This window comes from Taurulus bubalis, assembly GCF_910589615.1.
Source record: "Taurulus bubalis genome assembly, chromosome: 16".
NCBI classification, from domain to species: Eukaryota; Metazoa; Chordata; class Actinopteri; order Perciformes; family Cottidae; genus Taurulus; species Taurulus bubalis.
Genome location: NC_136604.1, coordinates 13,435,535 through 13,460,191, shown reverse-complemented (window position 1 = coordinate 13,460,191; position 24,657 = coordinate 13,435,535). Strand labels below are relative to the sequence as shown.

General features: G+C 42.2%; 2 protein-coding genes across 2 annotated transcripts; one reads left to right on the top strand and one right to left on the bottom strand.

The window, feature by feature from the left end:
- Positions 1-258: 258 nt before the first annotated feature.
- On the top strand, positions 259-5,401 carry sp4 (sp4 transcription factor; the record flags this gene model as incomplete). The annotated part of the gene is made up of 7 exons (XM_079231643.1): positions 259-265; positions 551-621; positions 1,539-1,901; positions 1,999-3,193; positions 3,478-3,676; positions 4,395-4,594; positions 5,121-5,401. 7 exons carry the CDS (start codon positions 259-261, stop codon positions 5,399-5,401), a joined length of 2,316 nt encoding a protein of 771 aa, XP_079087769.1.
- A 3,189-nt stretch (positions 5,402-8,590) lies between these two features.
- On the bottom strand, positions 8,591-22,378 carry cdca7b (cell division cycle associated 7b; the record flags this gene model as incomplete). The annotated part of the gene is made up of 10 exons (XM_079231640.1): positions 8,591-9,020; positions 9,609-9,745; positions 10,888-11,037; positions 11,147-11,296; positions 11,879-12,058; positions 15,090-15,152; positions 15,280-15,508; positions 16,199-16,293; positions 16,524-16,670; positions 22,118-22,378. The coding sequence occupies 10 exons, from the start codon at positions 22,376-22,378 to the stop codon at positions 8,999-9,001; spliced, it is 1,434 nt and encodes a 477-aa protein (XP_079087766.1). The 3' UTR covers positions 8,591-8,998.
- Positions 22,379-24,657: the final 2,279 nt, after the last annotated feature.

The following is a 24,657-nucleotide window of genomic DNA, read 5'->3' as shown; positions in this document are numbered from 1 at the left end:
GTGAAAGAGACATCCGACGGGGCTGCGAGGGGGCCGACGGGCCGTTGACGTCCACCGTGTTCTCCGTTATCTCCGTTTTTCGGGGCTGCTTGATTGTGTCTGCGCTTGGCACCGCCCTTCCTGGCCAGTGGGTGGTTTCGTCAAACGGACAGATCCGCCACGGCCCAGCGCCGAAGATATAGGCCGTCCTCCGCCGCTGTACCCGGCCGGCCTTCTACCGTGAACTACACCCTCTCCCTCTCGGTATATTAATGCGTTATGAGTGGTAGGTACCCTCCCCCTCTCCGTCTCCACCCCTCTTTCTCTCTCTCTCTCTCTCTACGTCTGACAGATAGGAGGCTCCCAGTACCTTTGATATTAATGAGGAGGTTACTGGTTCTTTACCTTTATTGACCACCTTTGTTGTTGTGTTGCAATAGTATCATATTTAGTTTAGGCAACTTAGTGTCTATGTTATGAGTGTGCCTCATCCTGGGACTTTCTACTACTTAGAAATACTCATATTTTAACTGGAGACATTCTTACATTTTTGTCTTCTCTCTTTTGACAGACTCTAAGAAGGAATCATCTGGAACTGAAGGAGGGAAAGCATCTAAGAAGGGGAAAAGTTCTGGATCGCAGGTAAAAGAAATGAAAAAAGAGTTTATCATACTTTTTGCTTTGCCTGTTAGGCCAAACATGTACTCCCTCCCTCCCTCCCTCCCTCCTTCCCAGCCAGCCTGACACCTCTGGGGGCGTTTCTCTGGTGAATTTCACTTCCTGCTTCTGTGCAGTCCTGCTGAGAGCCAAACCATAGCTTGTTGAATAGGCTTATACGGCTGTCACACTTCACCCACAGTACTTTTGAATTGTCCATTTGAATTAAGGTCTAAATTATTTAATTCTGCACATGGATTTATTATAAAGACCTGTAGCGTTGGTATGTGGCTCTACAACTGTGAAACCTCCTTTTTTCTCTCTGCTTTTCATAGGTTGTATATCTTTGATATATTTCAACGAGGCAGTTATTCTTAAGTGCATTATCTGTTGTTAAGCGTGTATGACAAGCATTGTTGCTGTGTTATTCCACAAGGTTTTACTTGTTACCGAACCTAGGCTTTTTCCGAGGTGTATAGCATAAGAAAATTGCTTGCGACCTAGTTCCTTTGAAAGGGAGGAGAGAGAGAGCGAGAGAAGGCGGCATTTTCTTCCAGTGTTCTGAGAAAAGAGAAATGTGGTTCTCACACGCCCACCCACTCACTTCCTGTAATACCGCCCACTTCCACTGACAGCTCTCTCTCTCTTTCTCTTTCACTCAGCTTTTTGTTTCTTCTTATTTCACCATGTTTTCCCCTCCCCTCCCCTCACTCTTTCTTATTTCAAATGTGTTCATTGTGTGAGTGCATAATGATACCTGCCATTTTTTACTTACATGGTGTACTTTCTTGTGTGTGTATGTATGCTTTTGCTTCCCCTTCTTCCCTCGTCACTCCTGTTTAACCGTTCCTCTCTCTGCCCCTCCCCACAATCCATCCTTTCCCCCACCCCGCCTCCTTCAGGATTCCTCGCAGCCCTCTCCGTTGGCTCTGCTAGCGGCCACCTGCAGTAAGATCGGAGGGCAGGGGGGAGCAGAGGGGGCCCTGGCCCAGGCCCAGGCTCAGGTGGGAGCCCAGCAGTTCCAGGTCCAGGGTGGTCAGATCCAGCTGCAACCAGGTCAGCTCCAGGGTCAGATAGTGTTGGACACAGGTGGAGGTCAGACCCTGGTGCCCCAGCAGCTGGAACTGGTCCCAGCTCAGTTCACGGGGAACGGCTGGCAGATTATCACAGCAGCACCTACTATGGCCAAAGAGAACACCAATCAGCCTGTTGCTGTGACAGTGGCCACCACCTTGGCTAATGACAGCTCACCGGTTGGACGCAAGGTGAAGGAAGTGGGGGAAGCAGTGGGTTTGAGCACTTGTTTTTGTTTGCCAACTTTTGTGACCTTAACTGTATCACTGCTTCTTTCCTGTTGGGCAGGTGAAGTCATTGGGTGGGATCAACAGCGTTGCAGCCAATCAGCAGCAGTTCCAGATCATCCAGGTTCAGAACATGCCCAATGCTGGGGGCGGGGTCCAGTATCAGGTCATCCCTCACCTGCAGACTGCAGATGGGCAGCAGATCCACATCAGCCCAGCTCAGACAGCCTCCTTCGGGACTGGACATGAGCAGATCCAGCTCATCCAGACCCAGAGCTCTGGCCAGACCCAGGCTATCCTCCAGCCAGCCAACCAGCAAGCCATCCTGACAACTACAGCCAATCAGACGGTCCCGCTGCAGATCCGCCCTGCACAGTCGTTCCCACTGCAGCTGCAGACTCTACAGAGTCTGCAGGGATCCCAGACTCCTGTTATGACCACAGTACCCATAAACATTGGTGGCATGACCCTGGCTTTGCCAGTGATAAATAATGTTGGAGGGGGCGGGGCCGTGCAGCTTATCCAATCAGCAGATGGCACATTCTCTGTTGCCAACGGCAACCAGCTGATGACAACAACAATGTCTGGGTCCGCTCCTGCCACAGCAACAACTGGCTCGACGGTCATAGCCGAAGGTGACGGCGTGTCCGATGTGACGCACGTGGTTTCTGTTGGATCAGAGAGTGGACCAGCTGACACCCAAGTGCAAAGCAGCGAGGCCGACTCTCAAAGCCAGAACCAGGCCAATGGACTACAGCATCAGATCGATACAGCAGGAACCATTCAGCAAGTGATAGTGGGCCAAATGGGGCACCAGATGGTGCAACAGATCCAGCTGCAGCCTCAGAGTCAGGGTCAGGCACAACAGCAACCTCAGCACATTCAGACCATCCAGCTAGCCCCAGGACAAACCCTGCAGCCCATCCAGGCCTTCCAGAACCAAGCCCAGGTCCTTATCCGTACACCAACCCTGTCCCCATCTGGGCAAATCACCTGGCAGACACTGCAGCTGCCCGGTGGAGTCTCCCTGCAGGGTGGCCTCGGGGCAGCCATGCCACAGCAGCTGACGCTGGCCCCCGTGGCCGGTGGGACAACAGTGGGGAGCGGAGGGCTGGTCTCCCTGAGTGGAGCTCCTCTGACGCTGAGCGCAGCCCAGATCAACCCAGGGTCTGGGGTCCAGACGGTCAGCATCGCAGGGCTGGGCACTGCTGGTGTTCAGTTGCAGGGTGTTCCCCTCACTATTACTGGTCTACAAGGTAAGACTGTAATACATCTCTGTGTGAATGTGTAGTGACTAATCCATCACTGATCCATTCATTAACAGAAACAAAAATGACTAATCTCCAGTATTGTGGTACAATCGTATGCATTAACAATTCAAAGTTAACCTACATTATACGACGATGACACTTTACTCTATTTTGGATCTGTTTTTTTCAGCTTTCTCTACTGTAAGTTTTCTTCAGACTACCCCACAGACAATATGACTTTTTTTGGATAAATAAGTTTACACATTTTTTCAATTTGAATCACCTTTCAGGTCAACCACAGGGTCAAGATGGGGTAAAAGTTCAGTCGTCTCCAGTGACGGTCACTGTCGGCAACGTGGCTTCAGGCTCGTCGATGAGTCCAGACCAGCTGGGTTCAGTACAAAGTTCTTCGGACCAAGAGGGACCGCCCAGCAAGAGGCTTCGTCGTGTCGCCTGCTCTTGTCCGAACTGCAGGGATGGAGAGGGAAGGTACGAACACATTAGAAACACAGCGCTCCATGCAAAGATGAGGTATTCAAAACTAGTGTTAAACATGTGTTCATATGGGGAATTATGGGTTTGTCTCTTTAAAAAAAAAAAAGGGACAAATAAGTCTCTTGCAAAGATATGACTGTAGTGCAGTAATTGACAAGGAAACTGTCTTTTGGACATCAAGTTATGTTTTATTACACCACCATCAATCACACAGTTAAAGAAAACACTGAACTAAGCTTGATTGTTTGACTGTCAGAAATCTACAACTCATGTTTATATATTTTATCATTCCAAAATGAGTGATGGCTGTGATGTCATGGAGGGACAACTGGTTTGACAGATGGTCAGAACACAATGTAGCTTGTATCCTAAAGTGAGAATTCAGACCTTTTCACCACCCAGCACTTCACATTGGTAATGAGGAGCCTGCACCCAGAAATACACTGAGAATATTTAGTGGCCAGTCAAATATATTCAGCTTTGCTAGAATAATCAGTGAATCCATTCCCTCAGAGAAGTTAACTTCATAAAACAGAGCTTTTTACTAAACATTTATCTTAGCTTTGGGTGGAGAGATTATTTCCATGACCTCTAGACACAGTGCAGGCTAGCTCTGTTCCCATTTGTTTCAAGTCCTGAAAGCTTTTATGTAACACACACACACACACACACACCACCTGCAGCTCACTCCTAACTCAAGTATGTTTTGTAGGAATAGCGGTGACCCCACAAAGAAGAAGCAGCACATCTGCCACATGGAGGGCTGTGGGAAGGTTTACGGCAAGACGTCTCACCTGAGGGCTCACCTGCGCTGGCACACCGGCGAGAGGCCGTTCGTCTGTAACTGGATCTTCTGTGGCAAGAGGTTCACCAGGAGCGACGAGCTGCAGAGACACCGGAGAACACACACCGGTAGGACAAACACGTACAGGGATGTGGACTGGGGATGTGGGTCACCCTGGTCCCGTTTGAAGGCCTTGGGGTGATAGCAACGAAGCGAATTTTTATCCAGTAATTAATGCAAACTAGGGCTGCAACTGATGACGCATCAACAATTCATCTTAAGTGTTTACATTTTTTTTTATAGTTTAAAAAAAGGCAACTTCCCAGAGCTCAATATGGAAGATTCAAATAAAAAGTAGCAAATCATTACATTTCTTCACAATTTGCTTGAAAATTAATCAATTATCAAAATAGTATTTTTCTGTCAACTGACTAGTTGTTTTAGCTCTAATTCTAACTCCTTTATTAACAATACAATTCAACTTGTTGCCAAACAGCTATACATGTATTTAATTGTAAAAGATAAAATAAAACATCTCCGAGAAGGCCCCAGCCAAAGCAGAGTTTCTTTGTCACAACTGAGAGGTGTCTGTAGAAAAGCCGGGTGTCCTTTCTTGATTTATTTGGATCTAATTCTTTGTCTTCTCCCCTCTAGGAGAAAAGCGTTTCGAGTGTCCCGAATGCTCCAAGCGCTTCATGCGCAGCGACCACCTCTCCAAGCACATCAAGACCCACCAGAACAAGAAAGCCGGCGCTGCGGTTGCAATCATCACCACTGATGACATGGAGGAAGATGCCCCTGAAGGCATGGATGCCTCCCCTCAGATCGTCGCTGTGGCAACCCTCTCACGTGACTCTGACCCCGCTACACCCACCACATCTAATCACATGGAGGAAGAGGAGGAGGAGGAGGAGGAAGGGGGGGAGTTTCAATAGGCAGCCGACTCCCGTTTCTTTACTGAAGGCTGACTTCCTGTTTTTTTGGGAGTCTTTGCAGGGACTGTAGGGGGGTGGCTAGTTTTTCTTTTTACTTTTAATTTGACATCATTTTAAAAATGTTGTTCTCTCATCAAAAAGGGACTCAAAAGAGACGGGATCATGTGATGAACAGAAAAATGTAAACATCACAATCTAAAAATAACTAACACATATAATAACAAAAATGTTGCCTAAACATATGAAAGATTAGTTTGGCACTTATCAAATGAATCTATAACAATTCCATTCGCAGTGGGGAAAGGAATGTAAGTAGTATCTAGATTAGCACAAGATTAGCCTGCTGAATCTAAAACCATCCAACACGGAGGGACATTTTCTGAATTGCAACAGAATCTAACTCTATGCACAAAGTTGTGTTCCTGTTTCATACGTGTCGGACTGTGCTGAGAGTCAATCATGGTACAGGACTGTTGCAGAGCAGCGAAAAAGCAGGGGCAGTCTGGGATGGTCTGTGTGTGTGTGTGTGTCCTGTATGAACGAGTGTGTGTCTGAATTCTCACGCTGTCACCGAGAGGATCTACCTAATTTGAGTTTTATTCATGGTTCAGGTTTAGTCCTCAGATCAGATTCAGGTGTTGATTCCTCCGAGACCAGTCAACGGATAAACTGTTATTGAAGAAAGAAGAGGGAAATTCTAAAAAAAAAATAATGAAATGAATACAAAATAAATTAAAAAAAGAGTAGAAAAAAGCACATATAAAAAGATTTATAAATAATGCATTCCTATTGAGGCACAGTGGCCATTAGACAAGAAGGTTTCTATAGAGAAAAACAATCTAGCTTTCTACAACTTTGTTTGTGTAGTGAAAGCAATACTATAATGACAATCCTAGTGAAACCATGTTTACATTGTCAGGGGACGTTTTCTCTGTTGATAAAACAAGCCAGATTAGTGAGAATAAGTGAAAGCAGTGCTGTCGTCAAAACAAACCATGTCGCTTTGCAGATACCACATGGTGGCTTTAACGTCACAGCTGCAGTCTATCCAATGCCAGTTAGTAATTTTTATATAATAGATTTCCATCAGATGGTACCTGGTAGATGGAACGGCAGTTTTGTTGGACAGCGGCACCGTCACTGGTGTGGCTTTTTGCTCTCTGTGCTCTGGTGTCGACCCCTCTGCACCTCCAACCCTGCTACGTGACCGACGTGCCACAATTGCCTTAACACAAGCTGTCGTACAGCGGGAACCTCAGTTAGCTGGATGGAGAACGAGGGGAGCTCTCCTGCATTAAAAGTTGGTGAGACGGGCAGCACAGCACAGAGAGGGAAAGAGCGACAGGGCGATGAGCGGTGGGTGGGAGAGGGTCGGGCTACTTAGCTATGTGGATATTATGAGACGTTTTCTGGTGGTGTTGCTCTGTGTTAGTTCAGTGCGTACATTCTTTTGAAATTTAAATATACTTTTATTTTATAGAATTGATCAGTTGTTCCCCTCACAGTATGTTGACACACAGGACCCCACTGTGTACAGCTAATTTATTATTTATCCTTGAGTTGTACTATTTGCCTTTTGCTGGACTTGTATTTGTGTGCGTTGATTCTGAGGTTGTGTACAGCATGTTTGAGTTTTTTGCCGTAGTGCTTCTTTCTTCTCTCGTTTAATCTTTGTGCTTCGGCTTTCTTTTTCTACGTCTGTCCATTGCTGTTCATTTCTTCTCTTTGCGCCATAACGTGTTTTTTTGAGGAAAATAAATAACAAAAGAAGAAGAAAGCAAAAAAAGTTACTATTCTTTAAAGTTGAAAAGGTTGATACCAAACAAATTTAGATGTTTTTGGTAATATTTTGTGTGACAACCAACTTTTTTTTCTTTGATATTTTGTAGTGACATCTCATTTGTAAATCTTTTTCTAAAAGATGTTTGTTCGTCTCCATAACATTTGATAATGGGTTTTTGCCAGGTTAGCCTCAAAGGCCCCAGTTTATTGATATTTTTAAAACTGGTTTGTACAAATGTGTTATGTCAATAAAAAAGAAAAAAGGACAACTTCAAGCAGAAAAGATGCTTTGCCTGCATAACACTTGACAATAAAGTGATTAAAACGGTCTGAAATTCCATGCTGATGCTCTGGTATTTGTGTTCACCAAGAGAAACACAGTGGAGCCCGAACAATGTCTACACAATGGTACACTTTGACACACGCACACTATAACGTCTGCTGCCCAAACTGGGCAATCTCTCAGTTGTGTTGCGACAGTGATATCTGTGTTTCCATTAGGAACAATCACTGTTCCCAGTTTCCATTTCTGCTGTTGATGGACTCCAAACTGTTGTGAGGATCGAACCTGTGACTGTTCAGTTACTCAAGAACTCACAGCTACTTTGACTAAGTGAGTTATGAGGAGTGAGTGAGTGAGTGAGTGAGTGAGTGTGAGTGAGTGTGTGTGCCGATAAAGAAACAATAAACCGTCTATTTCAGAAAACATTAACTACAAAACACGCAGCGTGTAACTCTGCTACGATCAAAGTGTGACTTTGGTGGTTCACCAGCAGGGCACTCTTGACTGGCTGTCTACAAAAATAAAGTTGTAGGCAGCTCATGCAAACCATTTGACATGTTACTCCTTTGAAGCACTTTAAAAAAAAAAACACGGCAATCTACAACCTCTCTGCACCCTCGGGTGATTTTGTGAAGGTAAAAAGAAGTTTAGTGTAGTGAACTTTCAAAGTTTACAACATTATCAAGGACAGAGTTTGACATTTTGATTACACTAGTGTGAAACCTTTTCCAGGACTGGTCTGCAGACCTGTATCACCACAGTGTGAACATCCACTCACATGGATAGTTCGTTAGTATGCACTGAAACACTGGGCCTACAGATAGATAATTAAGACACCATTGATTAGATAAACATTTCTCACTCACACGGAGGATCTTCACATGAAGATCCAGTGACCTCAGGTTGACCTCAGACTGTGCTGTGACCCCTGCAGCAATGCTACCTGGTCATTACATGAGATCAGCTGACCTGCAAGAGCAACCGTTGACCTGGACCTGATCCGTTTCACCTGGGGAAATGACAACGCGCACACGGACACACACAAGGACACACAATGTACCATAATGTTAGACAGGCAAATCATTTATGCAATGCCATCCTTTATTAGAATTTACAGTGGACCAAGAACAACAACAATGCGGTAAAAAAAAAAAAAGTAGTTTGTATATAAAAGGTTATTTTTGCATCCATATACCTCACATTTGTTCTAGTTAACATCAAGAGTGGAACTATTGAAAGGAAAATATACAGCTCAAAACAGAGTACTGACTGAAAATCAACAAAAATGTCCCTGCATTTTATGAAGCCTTAAACCAGGATGTATACAACATTAACAGTGTGTGCTTTGTGTTACGGTAATATATATAAAAAAAAAAAAACATATTTATGCTTTCGTTTCTCTGTTAGATATAAAAGGTTGATCTAAACCTAAAAATGTACATTCGAATGAGTTCTACGGTATTGTGCAGCGAGAGCCTGCTCTAGGTTTAGCTGTACGAACAGGTTCTCCTCCCCGTTTATCTCTCTGGACTTTACTGCAGATCGCTCTGAATCCTGCAATGGAGACAAAACAAAACAAAACGTGAGCTGCTGACACAATAGTTCTCAGTGTGGCTGCAACCAATCACTAGTCTTGATCTGCAAGTATTTTACCAACCGATCAATAAACAATTCAGTCTTGAATATCAGAAAATAATTTAACAAACACCCCATTGCAATTCCTCAGAGCTCAAGATAACGTCTTAAAATGTGATACAAACCCAAAAGATATTACATTTACAATGGTCAGCAAATCCTCCTGGTTTATATTGGATATTAATTCATGTCCTTTGGACTAATTGTTTGAATTACTAATTATTTCAAATAAACATCAATTTGTAAGCATCTAGTGAGGCTTTTTTTAGAAATCGTGCACTCAAAAAACAATCAATAACTTGAGAAATATTTAAAGTCATCCGTAGAATTGGCTTAATTTAATATATTTATATTTTCCTACTTCCATACAGTGTAGTAGCGTAGGCATTTCCCAACAGTTATTTTACACTGACTGCGCATATGTTCTTGATTAGATGCCTAAAATGTTCACATTATGGCAGTTTTAGGGAAATCCAGGTCTGTAACAGTGAGGATGAAGTGACGTACCGCTCCAGATACTCATGGACGTTGTCGTGGCCGTTGTAGCGGGCCAATCCCACTAGGATGCCGGTAGCACAGCGGCCCTCCTTCTTACGACACAGACTGCAGTTGCACATATCTCGGCAGATGGGGCACGACCACGTCTACGGAGAAAATGTCCAGATTTAAAAACCCTGTTGTTACCCCTACTGCACAAGTGTTTATCCAGAGCCAGGTCACGGTGGCAGCAGGCTGAGGAGGATATTCCAGACCTCCCTCTCTGCACCTTTCCAGCACTGCAAGGGGAACCCCAAGGCGTTCCCAGGCCAGAGACTCTAACCAGCTGGCCCCTTTTGAAAACGAAGGAGTAGCGACTCTACTTCCTTCAACCCTCAAGTCTTAAACATTTTCAAATATCCTGCTTTTGTTACTGGGAATGAATATTCAACACATACTTGGGAGTTTGTCATCCTAAAAGTTGCACAAACAGGCAAGCATTCATAATAAGCCACACACTGTAAACACACTAATGAATATTGTTCTAAAGGCAGGATATTGGTTTGTAAGTAGCCACTAACAGTGTAACCTGTGATGCTTTGATTTGTAATACATGTGTAAGCTGTTAACTGAACGTTGTTCTAAACAGAAAAAAAATGAGTGAAAGATCCTCTCACTCATAAACAGGAAAACATTAATCTTAGAGCAAAAAGTTGTCTTTGGTTTTCACACTCGCAAACATGCTACTTCATGTGCGCAGTGATTAATGTTACAATCTGCATCCTTTTGCTTGTATTTGCCAGTAATTACATACAAGTTTCTGCAGGTGGTGCTCTTCGCTTTGTTCAGCTATCTTGGCTTACACCTCTTCTGTTGAATACTCAGTTCAGCTTTTGATCAAAACAAACAAAACAAAAAACGGTCACTAGCTGTAAACCGAATCCAACATAGCATAATAAAGCGCTGTGATCAAAACATCATTATAGCGTATGTATCTTTGTTGTAAATTGTACTCTTACCTACCCTGCTACATATTATTTAATTGTCACTCAAGAACCAGCATTAGCTTTTCATATAAAGTAACTGTATCCAAAAACAAGACAAACAGGTTTTTAATCTGTTTGTAACTTGCAATACTTTGCAACAAAAAAAAATAAATAAATAAATCACACTTCAGATTTAATGATCTTTGTTTTTCTTCTGATGACACCCACATTCATCTCAAGTTTAGTCCAAAGAAGAGTTAGTTAGTTAGTTAGAGTTTAGTCCAATGAAGAGTTAACATTGTTAACAGTGTAATCGCACTGACCGGGTCCAGCAGCACATCACATACGTCCTCTCCGTAGCGGTTCTTCAGGCACGGCCCGCAGAACTGACCTTTGCCCTTCACACAGAAACCGCTGCGACACACTGTCTTGGTGTCCAGAGTCTTCTGTCTGCACTGGTGACACGAGCTGCCCTGAATGAATGAATGAATGAATGAATGACAGACTGTTAAGAAACGCAGAAAACTTCAGTACAATACAGTACCAAGGCCATTAAATGGGTAAAAGCCAGAGGTGACTCACATGCTCTTTGTCCCAGATCTTGTCTTTGCTGCGGTACGCTATGTTGTCCAGGTCTTCTCGAGTGATGTCATCAACTGACCTCACCTCAAACTGGCTCCTCCTGTAGCCGCTGCTCCTCCTTTTCTTTTTCTTACCAACAGCCTCATCCACCTGCACAATCACAACCGACAGATTGCAGATAATAATTGTTTTGTTTAGTTTTTATTTGTAGAATGCATGCTGGGACTAAAGTTGACTATATAACCAATTGTAATTGTGAATTTCAAATGTACAAATGACTTCACTGAAAATATTCTCCGGGCACATTTTAGGGCTGGACGATTCAACTGTTTACTTAAGCGGTGGACGAAGTACGATAATTTACTTAAATCAAAAATAATACCACAATACAAAAATAATCCCTGTTACGAGTAAAAGTCCTACATCCGAAATGTTACTTAGGTAAAGGAACAAAAGTTTTAGCATCAAAAGTACTCATATATATTGTTCTGAAATGGGCCATTCTGTATAATATTACAGTATATCGTTGGATTATAGTTATTGATGACTTGAGTAAATGTACTTAACATTCCACTACCAAAAAGAGCACAAACTTGTTAACAAGAGCACAATATTCTTCATAGATCTAGCCTCTTAATTTTGCACCAGATTGATGCACCTTTCAAATGTACATAATTTCCCCCTCTAGGGAGATCTGGGGGCATGCGGTGAAGTGTGTGTTACACATCGTACCTCCACTAGTCTCCTGAGGTCTACAGTCCTGGGATTTTTGACGAGTGGCTCGCTCTTCTCCTCCACTGCAAAGTTCTCAGGAGGACGAGCCTTACGAGACGGGTTCCTCCTCTCTGACCCCACCTCCGGTTCAAACTTGCGTCTCCGTGTCGTCACTTTCTCTGACGCCCGCTTCTTCTTCTGCGTAAAAAACAAAGACAGTGTTTACAATCTGTCTAAAACACAAAACAGCAAATTGTATTTGCTGTTTTGGGTTTGTAAAGCTTTTTAAGAGAAGTGCTTTCTTTTATTTCAAGCACTTTTAAAAAAGGTACCTAAATCAAATATTTTAACATTCTTTAAATTATTACTTAACAAAAATAGATTAAAGAACACAGACTCTCTCTCTCTCTCTCTCTCTCTCTCTCTCTCTCTCTCTCTCTCTCTCTCCTCCTCCTCATCCTCTCTCTCTCTCTCTCTCTCTCTCTCTCTCTCTATCCCTCTCTCCTCTCTCTCTCTCCTCTCTCTCTCTGTCTCTCTCTCTCTCCCTCTCTCTCTCTCTCTCCCCCTCTCTCTCTTCCTCTCTCTCTCCCTCTCTCTCTCTCTCCCCCTCTCGGTGAAGACTGAAGAGATGGGCCAACGAGGCCAAGCTGGAGCTACAGTCCTGCTTTGCCTCCACTGATTGGAGTGTTTTTGTGGCTGCTGCTACAGACCTAGATGAGCTAACTGACACTGTGACATCATATATCAGCTTTTGTGAGGACGATAAAAACCTTCTGCACACATAACAACAATAAACTCTGGTTCACTGAAAAACTCAGGCAGCTTCGTCGGGCTAAAGAGGAGGCCTACAGAGGTGGGGACAGGAATCACCGACTGGCTGACAACCTGAATGTCTTCTATTGCAGGTTTGACAAGCCCACTTCCACCCAGCCCAACTGCTTCATCATCAAACAATCATCTTCACTTTCTGCCTCACCTCTCCCATCCAACCCCCACTGAGGATCTGCAAAGAGGATGTGAGTCAGCTCTTTCAGAGACAGAAGATCAGGAAGGCTCCGGGCCCAAACGCTGTCCCTCTCCTGCCTGAAAGTCTGTGCTGACCAGCTGGCCCCCATCTTCACAAAGATCTTCAACCGATCACTGGAGCTGTGTGAAGTCCCTTCCTGTTTCAATCGCTCCATGATCATCCCGGTCCCCAAGAAATCCTCCATCACAGGATTAAATGACTACAGACTCGTCGCCCTGACGTCTGTGGTCATGAAGTCCTTTGAGAGGCTGGTGTTCACGCACCTGAAGGACCTCACAGGGCCCCTGCTGGACCCCCTGCAGTTTGCCTACCGTGCAAACAGGTCGGTGGATGATGCAGTCAATATGGGACTGCACCATATACTGCAACACCTAGACTCCCCCAGGGACATATGCAAGGGTTCTGCTTGTGGACTTCAGCTCGACATTCAATCCGATCATCCCGGAGGTTCTTCAACCTAAACTCTCCCAGCTCACCGTGCCTGTCGGTGGATCACAAACTTCATGACAGACAGGATGCAGCAGGTGAGGCTGGGAAAAATCATATCCAGCACCCGGACTATAAGCACTGGCGCCCCCCAGGGATGTGTGCTCTCTCCAGTGCTCTTCTCCCTCTACACCAACGACTGGCCTCATCAGGAACGGTGACGAGTCTGCGTATAGACGGGAGGTTGAACGACTGGTCCTCTGGTGTGGTCAGAACAACCTGGAGCTGAACAAGCTCAAGACTGTGGAGATGACAGTGGACTTCAGGAGGAGCCCCCCAACACTACCCCCTCTCATCATTCACAACAGCCCTGTGTCTGCGGTGGAGACCTTCCGGTTTCTTGGATCCACAATCTCCCGGGGACCCTGAAGTGGGCCTGCAACATCAACACCATCCGCAAAAAAGGCCCAGCAGAGGCTGTACTTTTCTGCGCCAGCTCAGGAAGTTCAACCTGCCTCAGGAGCTGCTGATCCTTTTTTACTCCGCCATCATCCAGTCTGTCCTCTGCTCTTCCATCACTGTGTGGTTTGGATCAGCCACCAAACAGGACAGAGTCAGGGTCTGCAGAGAGAACTATTGGTTCCAGCCTGCCCTCTATCCTGGACTTGTACACCGCCAGAGTCAGAAAGCGTGCTGGAAAGATCACTGCAGACCCCTCACACCCTGGACACAAGCAGTTCCAACTCCTACCCTCTGGTAGGTGCTACAGAGCACTGTACACCCAAACCACCAGACACAGGAACTGCTTCTTTCCACTGGCCGTCAGCCTGATGAACAATTAATCAGAATTCTTCCATCTGCACTTTTTGAATACTGTCTTTAATGTCTTTTTTTAATCTTTTTCATATTTATCCTGTTTACTGTATATTGTGTGTGTATAAGTACGAAGAGCAAATTGAAACCGGAGTCAAATTCCATGTATGTGCAAACTTACATGGCCATTAAATCAGATTCTGATTCAAGCATATTCGGAACCTTAAGAAAAAAGCAAGCATATCATGACTACCGTACATAAAAAAAATAGTGATTATTGTATATTTTTTATTCCCTGATTTGAACGTCTTCAGGCTCTTTTCTCATGAGATGAGATGTAATTTTAAATAACCTATTTACTTGTTTTTGTCAAAACAGTTTCAATAACAAAATGAAATGTTTGATGAATAAATAAGTATAAAAAAAATGTGTGTGTGTGTATATATATATATATATATATATATATATATATATATATATATATATATATATATATATATATATATATATATATATATATATATATATATATATATATATATATTCTGCTTTCATTCCTCCGATTTCACGTTCCATCTTATATCCTTTATGTTGCTGTGTAAATGTATTTTATTGGGCTGAACGGCCACGTGCCATCTTTGTTTACCTTTTCTTTTTTTTACGTCTCCATTGCTCCATTGGTAACTGCGTGTTTAACGTCACATTGCTACAAATTGTGGGCAATTCCCTTGGGAAAAGTCGGCATCAGCTGACTTGAGGAAAGGGTTTATAAAGGGCTCAAGATGTCTGCCAGAGACGCAATCACTGGACGATGGTCCAGTGATTGAGTCTGTGGCAGACATCTTGAGCTCTAAACCCTCACGCAGTTAGCTGAGGTGTGTCTCAAAGTCTGTGAGTCCGTAAGGGTTGAGATTGGGATTGGTCCTATGGTTATGAGAAACTGGTGGGAGTGCATATACTCACTTGAGGGGTGGTGGGCAGAGTCAAGTCAGCCATGGTGCTCAGATCAGCAAACAGCTTAGCCAGCTGAAAGACAACAGCAGAGAAGAGTAAAATAAATGCAACAAAGGAAGGACAGATATCGTTTTAGTCCAGAGATCACACAGTTTGTCAGAATATGGAGAAAACGCCAAAGGTTGTAAGGGTTCACTACCATGGCCTTGTTTTCCTGGATGTTCTTGTCCCGTTTCCGTAGGCTCTGAGACAGGACCTCCTCTTTGTTGTCTTTCTCCTCTTTCTCTTCCTCCTCTTTTTCATCCTGCTGCTGCATCACCCTTTGCCTTCCTCTGGTTCTTTGTAAAGGAGGATTTTCTTTGACTGGCTTTTTGACATTTTTCTCTTTCAGTTCCTGTTTGGCGGTAGACAGTCTTTTGACGGGAAACCTGAGGAAAACAATTAATATAGAAATCAACTATATTATCATAAAACAGGTCTGTGTTTCTGACAAGGTCTATTGTATAGCTGGGCACTAGAATGAGCACAGTAAAGAAAAAAAAAAAAACAATAGGGTGAAAAAGATAACTTTTTTATATTATTGGTTAATGACTCTTTATTTATATAAATAAATAACATCACGCGTAGTTACAGTGACATCCGCAATAAGAGGCTCCGTTCACTTATAAACTTCATTTAATCTAAATGGGAGTAAAAGTTACAAAATAAACATCATGCTTTATTGATGAAAACTTGAAACTAGTGACTGAGACCATAAACACATGTTTACAATGTAATACATCTAGTGAGCGGTATAATCCTTTTCTCATAAAAACCAAACAAGGGATGGCCAGTAGAGAGAATGCAAGTTTAAGGGACTTCCACATTGATTTCACTGTTCAGAACCGGAAGTTGCCTTCTGTTAAAGACACATAATATAGGTTCATGTTGCATTCAAATACATCCGCCTCTTTGTGTATTCTAGCAGCACTTAAGGATATTACACATAAATAAAACACATGGATGTAGGTGTTCCAACATACTGAGGATACAGGGATCATATTTACATTAAAAAAACTAGCCGCTGGCTTATTTACCAATTGACAGAAACAAAACAGAGACAAAACAGAGACACACACCTCAGGGCAACTAAAAGACTCCTCCTTTTTGGTGGGGGGGCATCGTCGCCATCAGAGTAGAAGCCTGTGTCCACGTCGCTGTCTGAATCCACCAGCTGGAGAAAACCAGAGAATAAAAAGCATTTAAACTGGAGTTTATTTGCCTACAGAATATATCATACACATGCTCATCAAATAATACAGCTAAATTAATGTGTGTTCTATGTTTTTGGTGTATGGCTCTTTTATGATGATTTTAATGTTTGTAAAGTGTAAAGCGCTATATAAATAAAATGTATTATTATTAATAATAATAATAATAATAATAATAATAATAATTTCATACCTCGGTCTTTTTTTGCCGTTTGTTAAAAGATCCCCTTTTCTCTTCTTTCTCTTCCTCACTGAAACCTTCAAACTCCTCCTCACTGTCCGACTGGCTGAACAGACGAACCAGCTCCGCAGTGATAAACTTGGATTTGAAACACGGAGCCTGTTGGCAGACAAATGAACAATCATATTAAACTTGGTGGAATAGCTGACAGGGCATTTTTGACTTGTTTTTCTACGAGTGGGTCCCCGTGTAGTTTCTCTCGTGCATATGCACTCAGGTGACACGGTACTGAGAAGTATTCTTTAAATCCCGGGTGATCATGGGAAGTAATAGTCCGGAATGCGATGAGGTATAATTAAAAAGTATTTAATAAAAGGTTGATCACAAAATCAGCTTATGCATTCTCACTTGAGGCCCTCTCTTTCTCACAGATTCACAGTCTGTCCCCCAGTTAGCTGCCGCCTCTGTCCTCCAAGAGAGCCCCTTCCAGTCTTGCGTGTTAGTTTATCCCAGACATTCACATAGCTACATAAGGCCCTTCCATTGGTTAGTTCTATTATTTCACACCTTTTCGTGCCTTTTTACTCATTCATCTCAAAAGTCAATGTTCAGCGCCGCCACCTCAGGCGAACAAGAGAACTACACTTCTTTCTAATAAAACAGTACCCTGGCATCCACATGCACTATGCAAACGTTGTTTTAAACTCCATTCACACATTAATCAGTAATAAAAATGACCTTAATATGCATACAATTAAAAATCCTTCATAATAATATCCCTTATTAATTAGCATATTTCATGCATTGTAATGTACACAATAAACAATTTCTTTATATAGATGTGCAAGTCCAAATGTGACAAACTAAATGACTAAAACCCTTCAGTACACAGTCCTGCCACTGGTGTCACGCTATTCCACGCCAATATATGCTGCAATGCAGCAGCAAAGACAAGAGAGAATACACAGACTTTCACCAGAACTTTTGTTGTTCTTTGGAGGAAACCCCAACAGGACAGTTTAGATCAGTTTTCAGCATTACACCAGAGGGCGCACCATTCCATCAGTGGAAATCCTTGACTTCACTGAATTTAATTAAACTGCACAGCCTGCCACTAGCCGGATCACCAGCGCTGAGCTTGATATTCATTCAAGTGAATTCTTCTTCTTGAGTTTGCATTGGCAATTACCACACTAGGACGTCCTCATCACTGCAGGCCTGTGCAACAGAGCAGAGAAGTTTAAGAACCATGACAAAGTGGAGTAGGAAAGGAACAGACACCTAAACCGTGTACGGTGCTTTGTTTGCATTGGCTTTACTTCCTCATAATACCAGATACGTATAATGAGGGTTTCAAAGTGGGAACCCATCCACTATTTGGGGCATATTGGATGAAGGTAATATATACAGAAACTATATCACACCACGTTATTTCACAAAATGAGGAACTATGTGGGGTTCTATATTAAATGGGTAATGCATGTATATAAATAAATATATAATTAAGATGCTGTCCACACCATCACAGCAGCGGTCTAAGAGTCAGAACATGTTTCATTTTCTGTAGCAGGTTTTATGAGCTCATCAGTTCAAAAACACAGTTATAAGCAACTGGGATAAAATAGGGAAAGATGTGATTATGAAGTTACAACAATGTAAAGTATATTTTGAGCTGATAAAGAGGACACACAAACATTACACCAGGGTTAAGTATTAACATTATCATGTTTTCTTTTTGTTTAGGCCTGGAGTCACATATTTGACACATATTTGCATGTGTAGTTTGTATTGGGTAAAACAGAGCCATGCTGTGTCTGGTCCATTTGTTGATATCGGCTGAACCATTCCCTCATCGCCCAGGGGTGATGACCTCTGACCTTCCAAGAGGAGGGCGACACAGATTGGACCCACCTACCCAGCTCCTTAACAGAACACTGAACGTGCACTCGTTGACTTTGAGCATCAGGTCTCAGTTCAATAGATCACCTGAACATTGATGTGAAGCAGCTCACGTGCAGGCTAGCTGGCCAAACCAGGGCAAAACTAAGATTAGATAAGTTTAGCAAATAGCGTTCAAGACATAACTAACAGAATGATAGGATTTCTGGGTTACAGGACTAAACGAGCTAACGCTGAAGCAGGAGAAAGGAGAAAGATATGCATGATGACGAATGAAAGACATGAATGCATCAATGGAGCAAGCTAGTCAGGCCAAACCAACCACGTTAATTTAACAATTGTGTTCATTTTGACTCGCTGTGACTTTTCTTCAACACAAAAACCAACATGTTCGTGCTACATTTAAGCGAACTGCTCTGCCGCTTACCTTTGACGCGAGGGTCATTTTTATCTCCGTTTATCGGCAAATATCTGTTCAACAGAAACTTTTGTCTTGTAGCACAAAACCCAACGAGTAGCGGTGGGTTTAAAAATTAACCACGAGAGAAAACTGGCCGTTGCAAAAGTAGGGGTTTCGTTGTTGTTGGCCTTCCACATTAGTTTGTAGTTGAGTTCAACACTTACACGTTGAGGCTCCACTAACAGCCGTAAAACACAATAAAGGCCCTGCTATCTTACATTTATCAATGAATAGGTTTCTATCCGTGTTTAGAAGTAGTCGCTCTCCACAGTCCCCCCTACACTGACAATGGTGCGGTCCACCCGTTCGCGCGAAAAAGTCTAATGGGCGTGGTAATCTATGAGCCCGAGTAATGGGGGTATTATCGAAAACTACAGTGAATTTTGCAGTTGGGTCTGTTGGATTATTTGTGTCTGCCATTGAATGGTAGACACAAATGCTTTTGTATTATTCCAGAGGAATCACGGGTACATTCCTGGCTAAATAAAGGATACATAATAAAAACATAAACAAGCTTTTAGCGTTGGTGAAATCTAACTATGTATGTAAATTCAATTTTGAGGTATACTTGTACTTTTATGTATTATAATTCCATTATGCTCCATTTAAGAGACAAATGCATTATACGTTTTACTCCATTGCATTCATGTAGAGTTTAGTTACACGTTACTTTTCAGGTAAAGATTTTACATCTGTTTCTAAAAAGACATTGTTGTACCCAGTATTTAGTTAGAGCTGCAATTAGCAATTATTTTCTGCTGCTTAATTAATAATTTTACTGATGATTCTTCAAATACATTTAGCTGATGATACAAACTTGCACTATTTACTTGGATCGGAGTATTTGCACATTGTAGTAGGTCTATTACTACTTTTTTAGTAAAAGCAATATTTTTTCCACCACCGACTTTCAGGCATTGCCTAATCTATTGAGATGATTTTCTGCTGGGGACATTTAAAACATTAGTTTTTGATGGAGTTTCCGGGCCAATGTTTATCATTTTCCTGAAGTTTCCTGGAATGTATACCTTATTTTGTATTTGGCCAGGCTCAGTAACTTCCCCCGCAACAATTACTTCAGTACATTTTTTTGTCTGGAACATTGTAATGAACAAATGTGATAATAAGTGAGCTTCCGAGTTATAGGCCTGTTTTGTTATAGTTGGACAGAGTCAGGATAGTCGTTTCCCCTGTTCCCAGTCTTTAGGCTCAGCTAAGACTAATGGCTGGCAATTTGTCAAATAAAAATACAGAAAATGTAGCTAAAACCAGGGGAAGGGAGCAAAGGGTTATGAGTTATTTGTTTAAAGCCTGGCTACAACGCAAATACTTGGGCCAATTGTATTCATGTCAAAGGGCACTCTACCAGATTGACAATTACACACCACCTGCATCTCCGCCTATGCATTCAGTTTGTCTCACCTCCTTCATTACGACACTCATTACTGTTGTTTAGTTGTCAGAAGCCTGCTGAGTAAAATACACGTCAGGATGACTGCAAAATAATAGGGGTTAGCAGCATCAGGAAACCAACGCTGGCCAGACTTCTCTTCCACACACACACACACACACACACACACACACACACACACACACACACACACACACACACACATTACACACAAACACACACACACACACACACACACACACACACACACACACACACACACACACACACACACACACACACACACACACACACACACACACACACACAGCTTACTCCTTTTTGTCAAAGGTCATGCCAGCTGGCACATTGTAAAACCTGTCTTTCTTTCCCTCCACTGCAACTACAAACTCTTGATCTTAAAGTCCACAATTAGTCTTTCAAATGGAAATGGTCTCCTCTCCATCCCTTCCTCCTTCTCTCATTTCCTCTCGCTGCTCCTCTCTTGTTATGCCCTTCTCCCTCAATATCGTTCATCCTGTTTTGGGTATTTTCATGGGGATATAGTTTAAACTTTTAATACTGTTGTGTTTGATCTGTTTTCATTAGTCAACATTGCAGGAAAGGAATATGTGCACTTTACTGGCATCAAATTGATTCCCAATAACTCTTCAATTAAATATAACTGGCGTAAGTGGCTGTTACATTTTTTTTTTAAGAATGTGTTCATTTTTTGGTCCCTTTTCCAACAAAATAATCATAATTATAAACTTTTCATGAATTGCTGAACAAATGAGAGATGTGGGTCCCAATTTAGACTCATTCACCCGTATGAATGTGCTCTATGCTGGATCAATCTTTTGCTATTTCTGTTTGCTTCTTCTCCCCATGACTGACAAACCCAGACTGTATCTGACACTTGTCCATATTTATTTTAGTGCGGAAAATCATCCTTTTATCATCTTATCAGAGTATTGTATGGTGTTCAGAATAGATTGAGGAGCAGAGATGTGATCAGTGATGTGATTTCTCCTTTTGTCACTGATGTTGTGACTGAAACGGTGGACATTTTGCCGTCATGTCTAGACAGTTATCTTTCTCACAGAAACATGAGTTGAGGAAGTTCTATGTGTTACTGTATGTTCAGAAAGTCACAATGCAGAGGTGTTCATTATCCGTGCTCAAGTCAACATGCAGGTAGCTTAGAAATTAGAAATATGTTGAAACATTTTGTCTTCAGTATTCTGTTATTTAGGGTTTATAAGACTTTTACTGTTTTGTATATTTTTGAGATGTGCATATAAAATGGATTAAGTAGTTATAATGATGTTGAAACCTGTGTTGTTCCCCGAAGTAAGAGTACAGAAAAACCACATGTTTTTCATTTCAAGGCTATTTCAAATAGTGGAAATATTCCCTTTGATCAAACACTGGAGTTACATGTGTGGATTTCAGCATTTATGATAGTGAAGTTTATTGAAATGACTTCTGCACACACACATATAAGTGTACATTTTGTGTCTTTATTTTGGAGGTCAAATGCATGTTGACAGTGAACAATAACCATGTTCAATCAGACATTTAACATCTCAGTTATTAATAAAAGATTGTACGAGATACACAAACAGAGGCATACGTTCTAGAACATGGGGTGTCGTTCCATTTCTTTACTTCACTAAAGTTGGTTTGGACACAGTGTTCTTTTCCACCAACGTTGTTTGGTTCTCCTTGGTTCCAATTTAAAAAGTTGGATGCAGATCCATCAGACCACAACCATGTTCCTTCTTTGTGAATGTCACTAAGTCCGATCCAGGTGAGCGCCTCAGTATTGTCAGAGTTCTTGATCAGGGCTCTAACAAAACTGTGCTCCTTCAGACTGTGGATGGACACCAGGTTGGCTCCCTGTGACTTACAGTTGAGCTCTGCATCAATCCAGGTCATCTGTTTGCTGACATACTTGTAGCAGTGGTCGGTGAAGCTGACCCAGGAATCGGGACAGTTGACTTGCAGTAGCTCCTCAGTGTAGTTGACTTGCAGCAGCGCCTCGGTTTGGTTGACTTCACCAGAAGGAGCCACGGCACCCAGAGCCAGACCAAACAAGAAGAGGAACAGGAGCATGTTGATGTCTCTCTCTGTCAAAGGAGCAGGACGAGGGTTGTTGTGTTGGCTGGAGTTGATCTGCACCGTTGGATGGGATCGAGTCCGTGATAGAGAGAAATGACAGGCTGCTTCCTTTATATGCTTCAGAGAGGGTGTTTTTGCTGTTGGCACGTTATTATTGGTCAGCTGAACTTGGAGAACACTTTCAGTAAAAGGATAAGTCAAAGCATTTACCAATAAAATAGAGACATTGCCTGTCTGCCAGAATGTCAGCCAGATCCATTGTTCAAACATGATGTGACAGGCCAAGGACATTACGTGCCAAGGCTCCAAAGACCACCAGCTCACCTAGAGATGACACATGAATCCGATAATTTATTTGTTGGTTTAATTTATATTTTAATTTCCTCACAGATAAAGATCATCTGAGGTAAAAAAGCTGTATGTTTGTAAAATCCAGACTAAATTAATAAAACCTTTCTCCAACCTCTGCCAAATCGAGCCAAAATAATGTTTCTATTTGTTAGTGATAAGTGATGAGAGTCTGTCTTTGAAAAATACTTTTTCATTCAAAGACCAGGAATAAGCTGCTCATAATGTTTAAGTTTGGTTTAAACCCTCAAGATCTTCTTTGACTTCTGTTTCGTAATGAATCAATGATGGTCTAAAATCACAGCTCTTCCCTGTCCATTTGATTCATATAATCTTAGTTTATTGTTGATTTGATGATGAATACTTATAGATACAAATAGTTCTACTTTATTGCACTTCACCACAAAAAGCCTCAGTGGGACAATATTTAGACTAAAACCTTCCCTGTTACAATCAGTAATTGGTGGATACAATGCAGATACAGACCCACAGTGTAGAATACATTCAGAATGTATTGCAGGTACAAAGTGCAATGAAGATGGTAAGAGGTTGAGAAGGAGCAGCGGAGGCAGAAGGTAGAAAAACAGGCTGATAAGAGTGAGAGCGTGGGTAGTGTGACAGCTCGGGTTATGGTAGTTGAGACAGGCAGAGAATCAAAGGGAAATGATCCTGGAGATACAAGGAAACAGGTTAAGGTCGAGTAAATGAAACAGTGACAAGTCAGAGCGACCATGAGTGACATGCTTTATGCTGTGGTCACCATAACAATTTGGCACGAGAAGAGCCGCAGTTTAAACAGTGGAGAGGTGGCGAAATGATTGCTGGCAGGTGCTCAAGGGAACAGGGATCCAGGTGGACAGCAGGTCAGGAACAACACACACAAACACAGAGAGACCAACAGGGGACACGGCAGGAGAGCCAAAGACAGAGAAACACAAGAAAACCATACTGAAGCACTCCCCAAGATCAGAATGACACCAAACAAGTACTCTACCTGATCAAAGGTCTTCTCAGCATCAGGTGATATGATAAGACCATGTGCTTTATGTTTGCATGTTGTATGCAGCACAACCTTATTTGATATGCTTCACAGAGGATGTCTGCACTGTTGGTGTGATATCAACGGTCAAATGCACTTTTACACAACCACACAGTATCTGAACAAAAGCCAAAGAAAGGCAAGCTCACCCAGAGATGTCACATAAAATGTCAGCCAGATCCATTGTTCAAACATAATGTGACAGGCCAAGGACATTACGTGCCAAGGCTCCAAAGACCACCAGCTCACCCAGAGATGATACATGAATCCAATAATTTATTCAAAGACTTTCCAAAGTGTAATTTTGTTGTTTTAATTACATTTTCATTTCTTCACAGATAAAGACCATCTGAGGTAAAAAAAAAAAAAGTTGTGCGTTTTTAAAATCCAGACTAATTAAAGGTTTTTAATAAAGCCTTTCTCCAATCTTCGCCAAAGCAAACTAGAAGAATGTTTCTTTTTGTCAGTGATAAGTGATGAGAGTCTGTCTTTGAAAAATACTTTTTCATGCAAAGACAAGGACAAAGCTGCTCATAACGCTTGAATTCAGTTTAAACCCTCAAGATCATCTTTGACTGGTGTTTCGTAATGAATCAATGATGGTCTAAATTCACAGCTCTTCCCTGTCCATTTGATTCATATAATCTTAGTTTTCTGTTGATATGATGATGAATACTTGTGGGACAAATCGTTCTACTTTATTGCACTTCACCCCTAAAAAGCCTCAGTGAGACAATATTTAGAGGCTGGAGAGGCAGTGCTCTTGTGTTGCAGCTGCTTTTCCAATATTTATGTATTGCATAGAGACTGGAATAGACATGAAAAAACACTTTTAGGACGAAAACAAACAACATAAATGAGCCAGTGAAAAATCAACATGCAAACA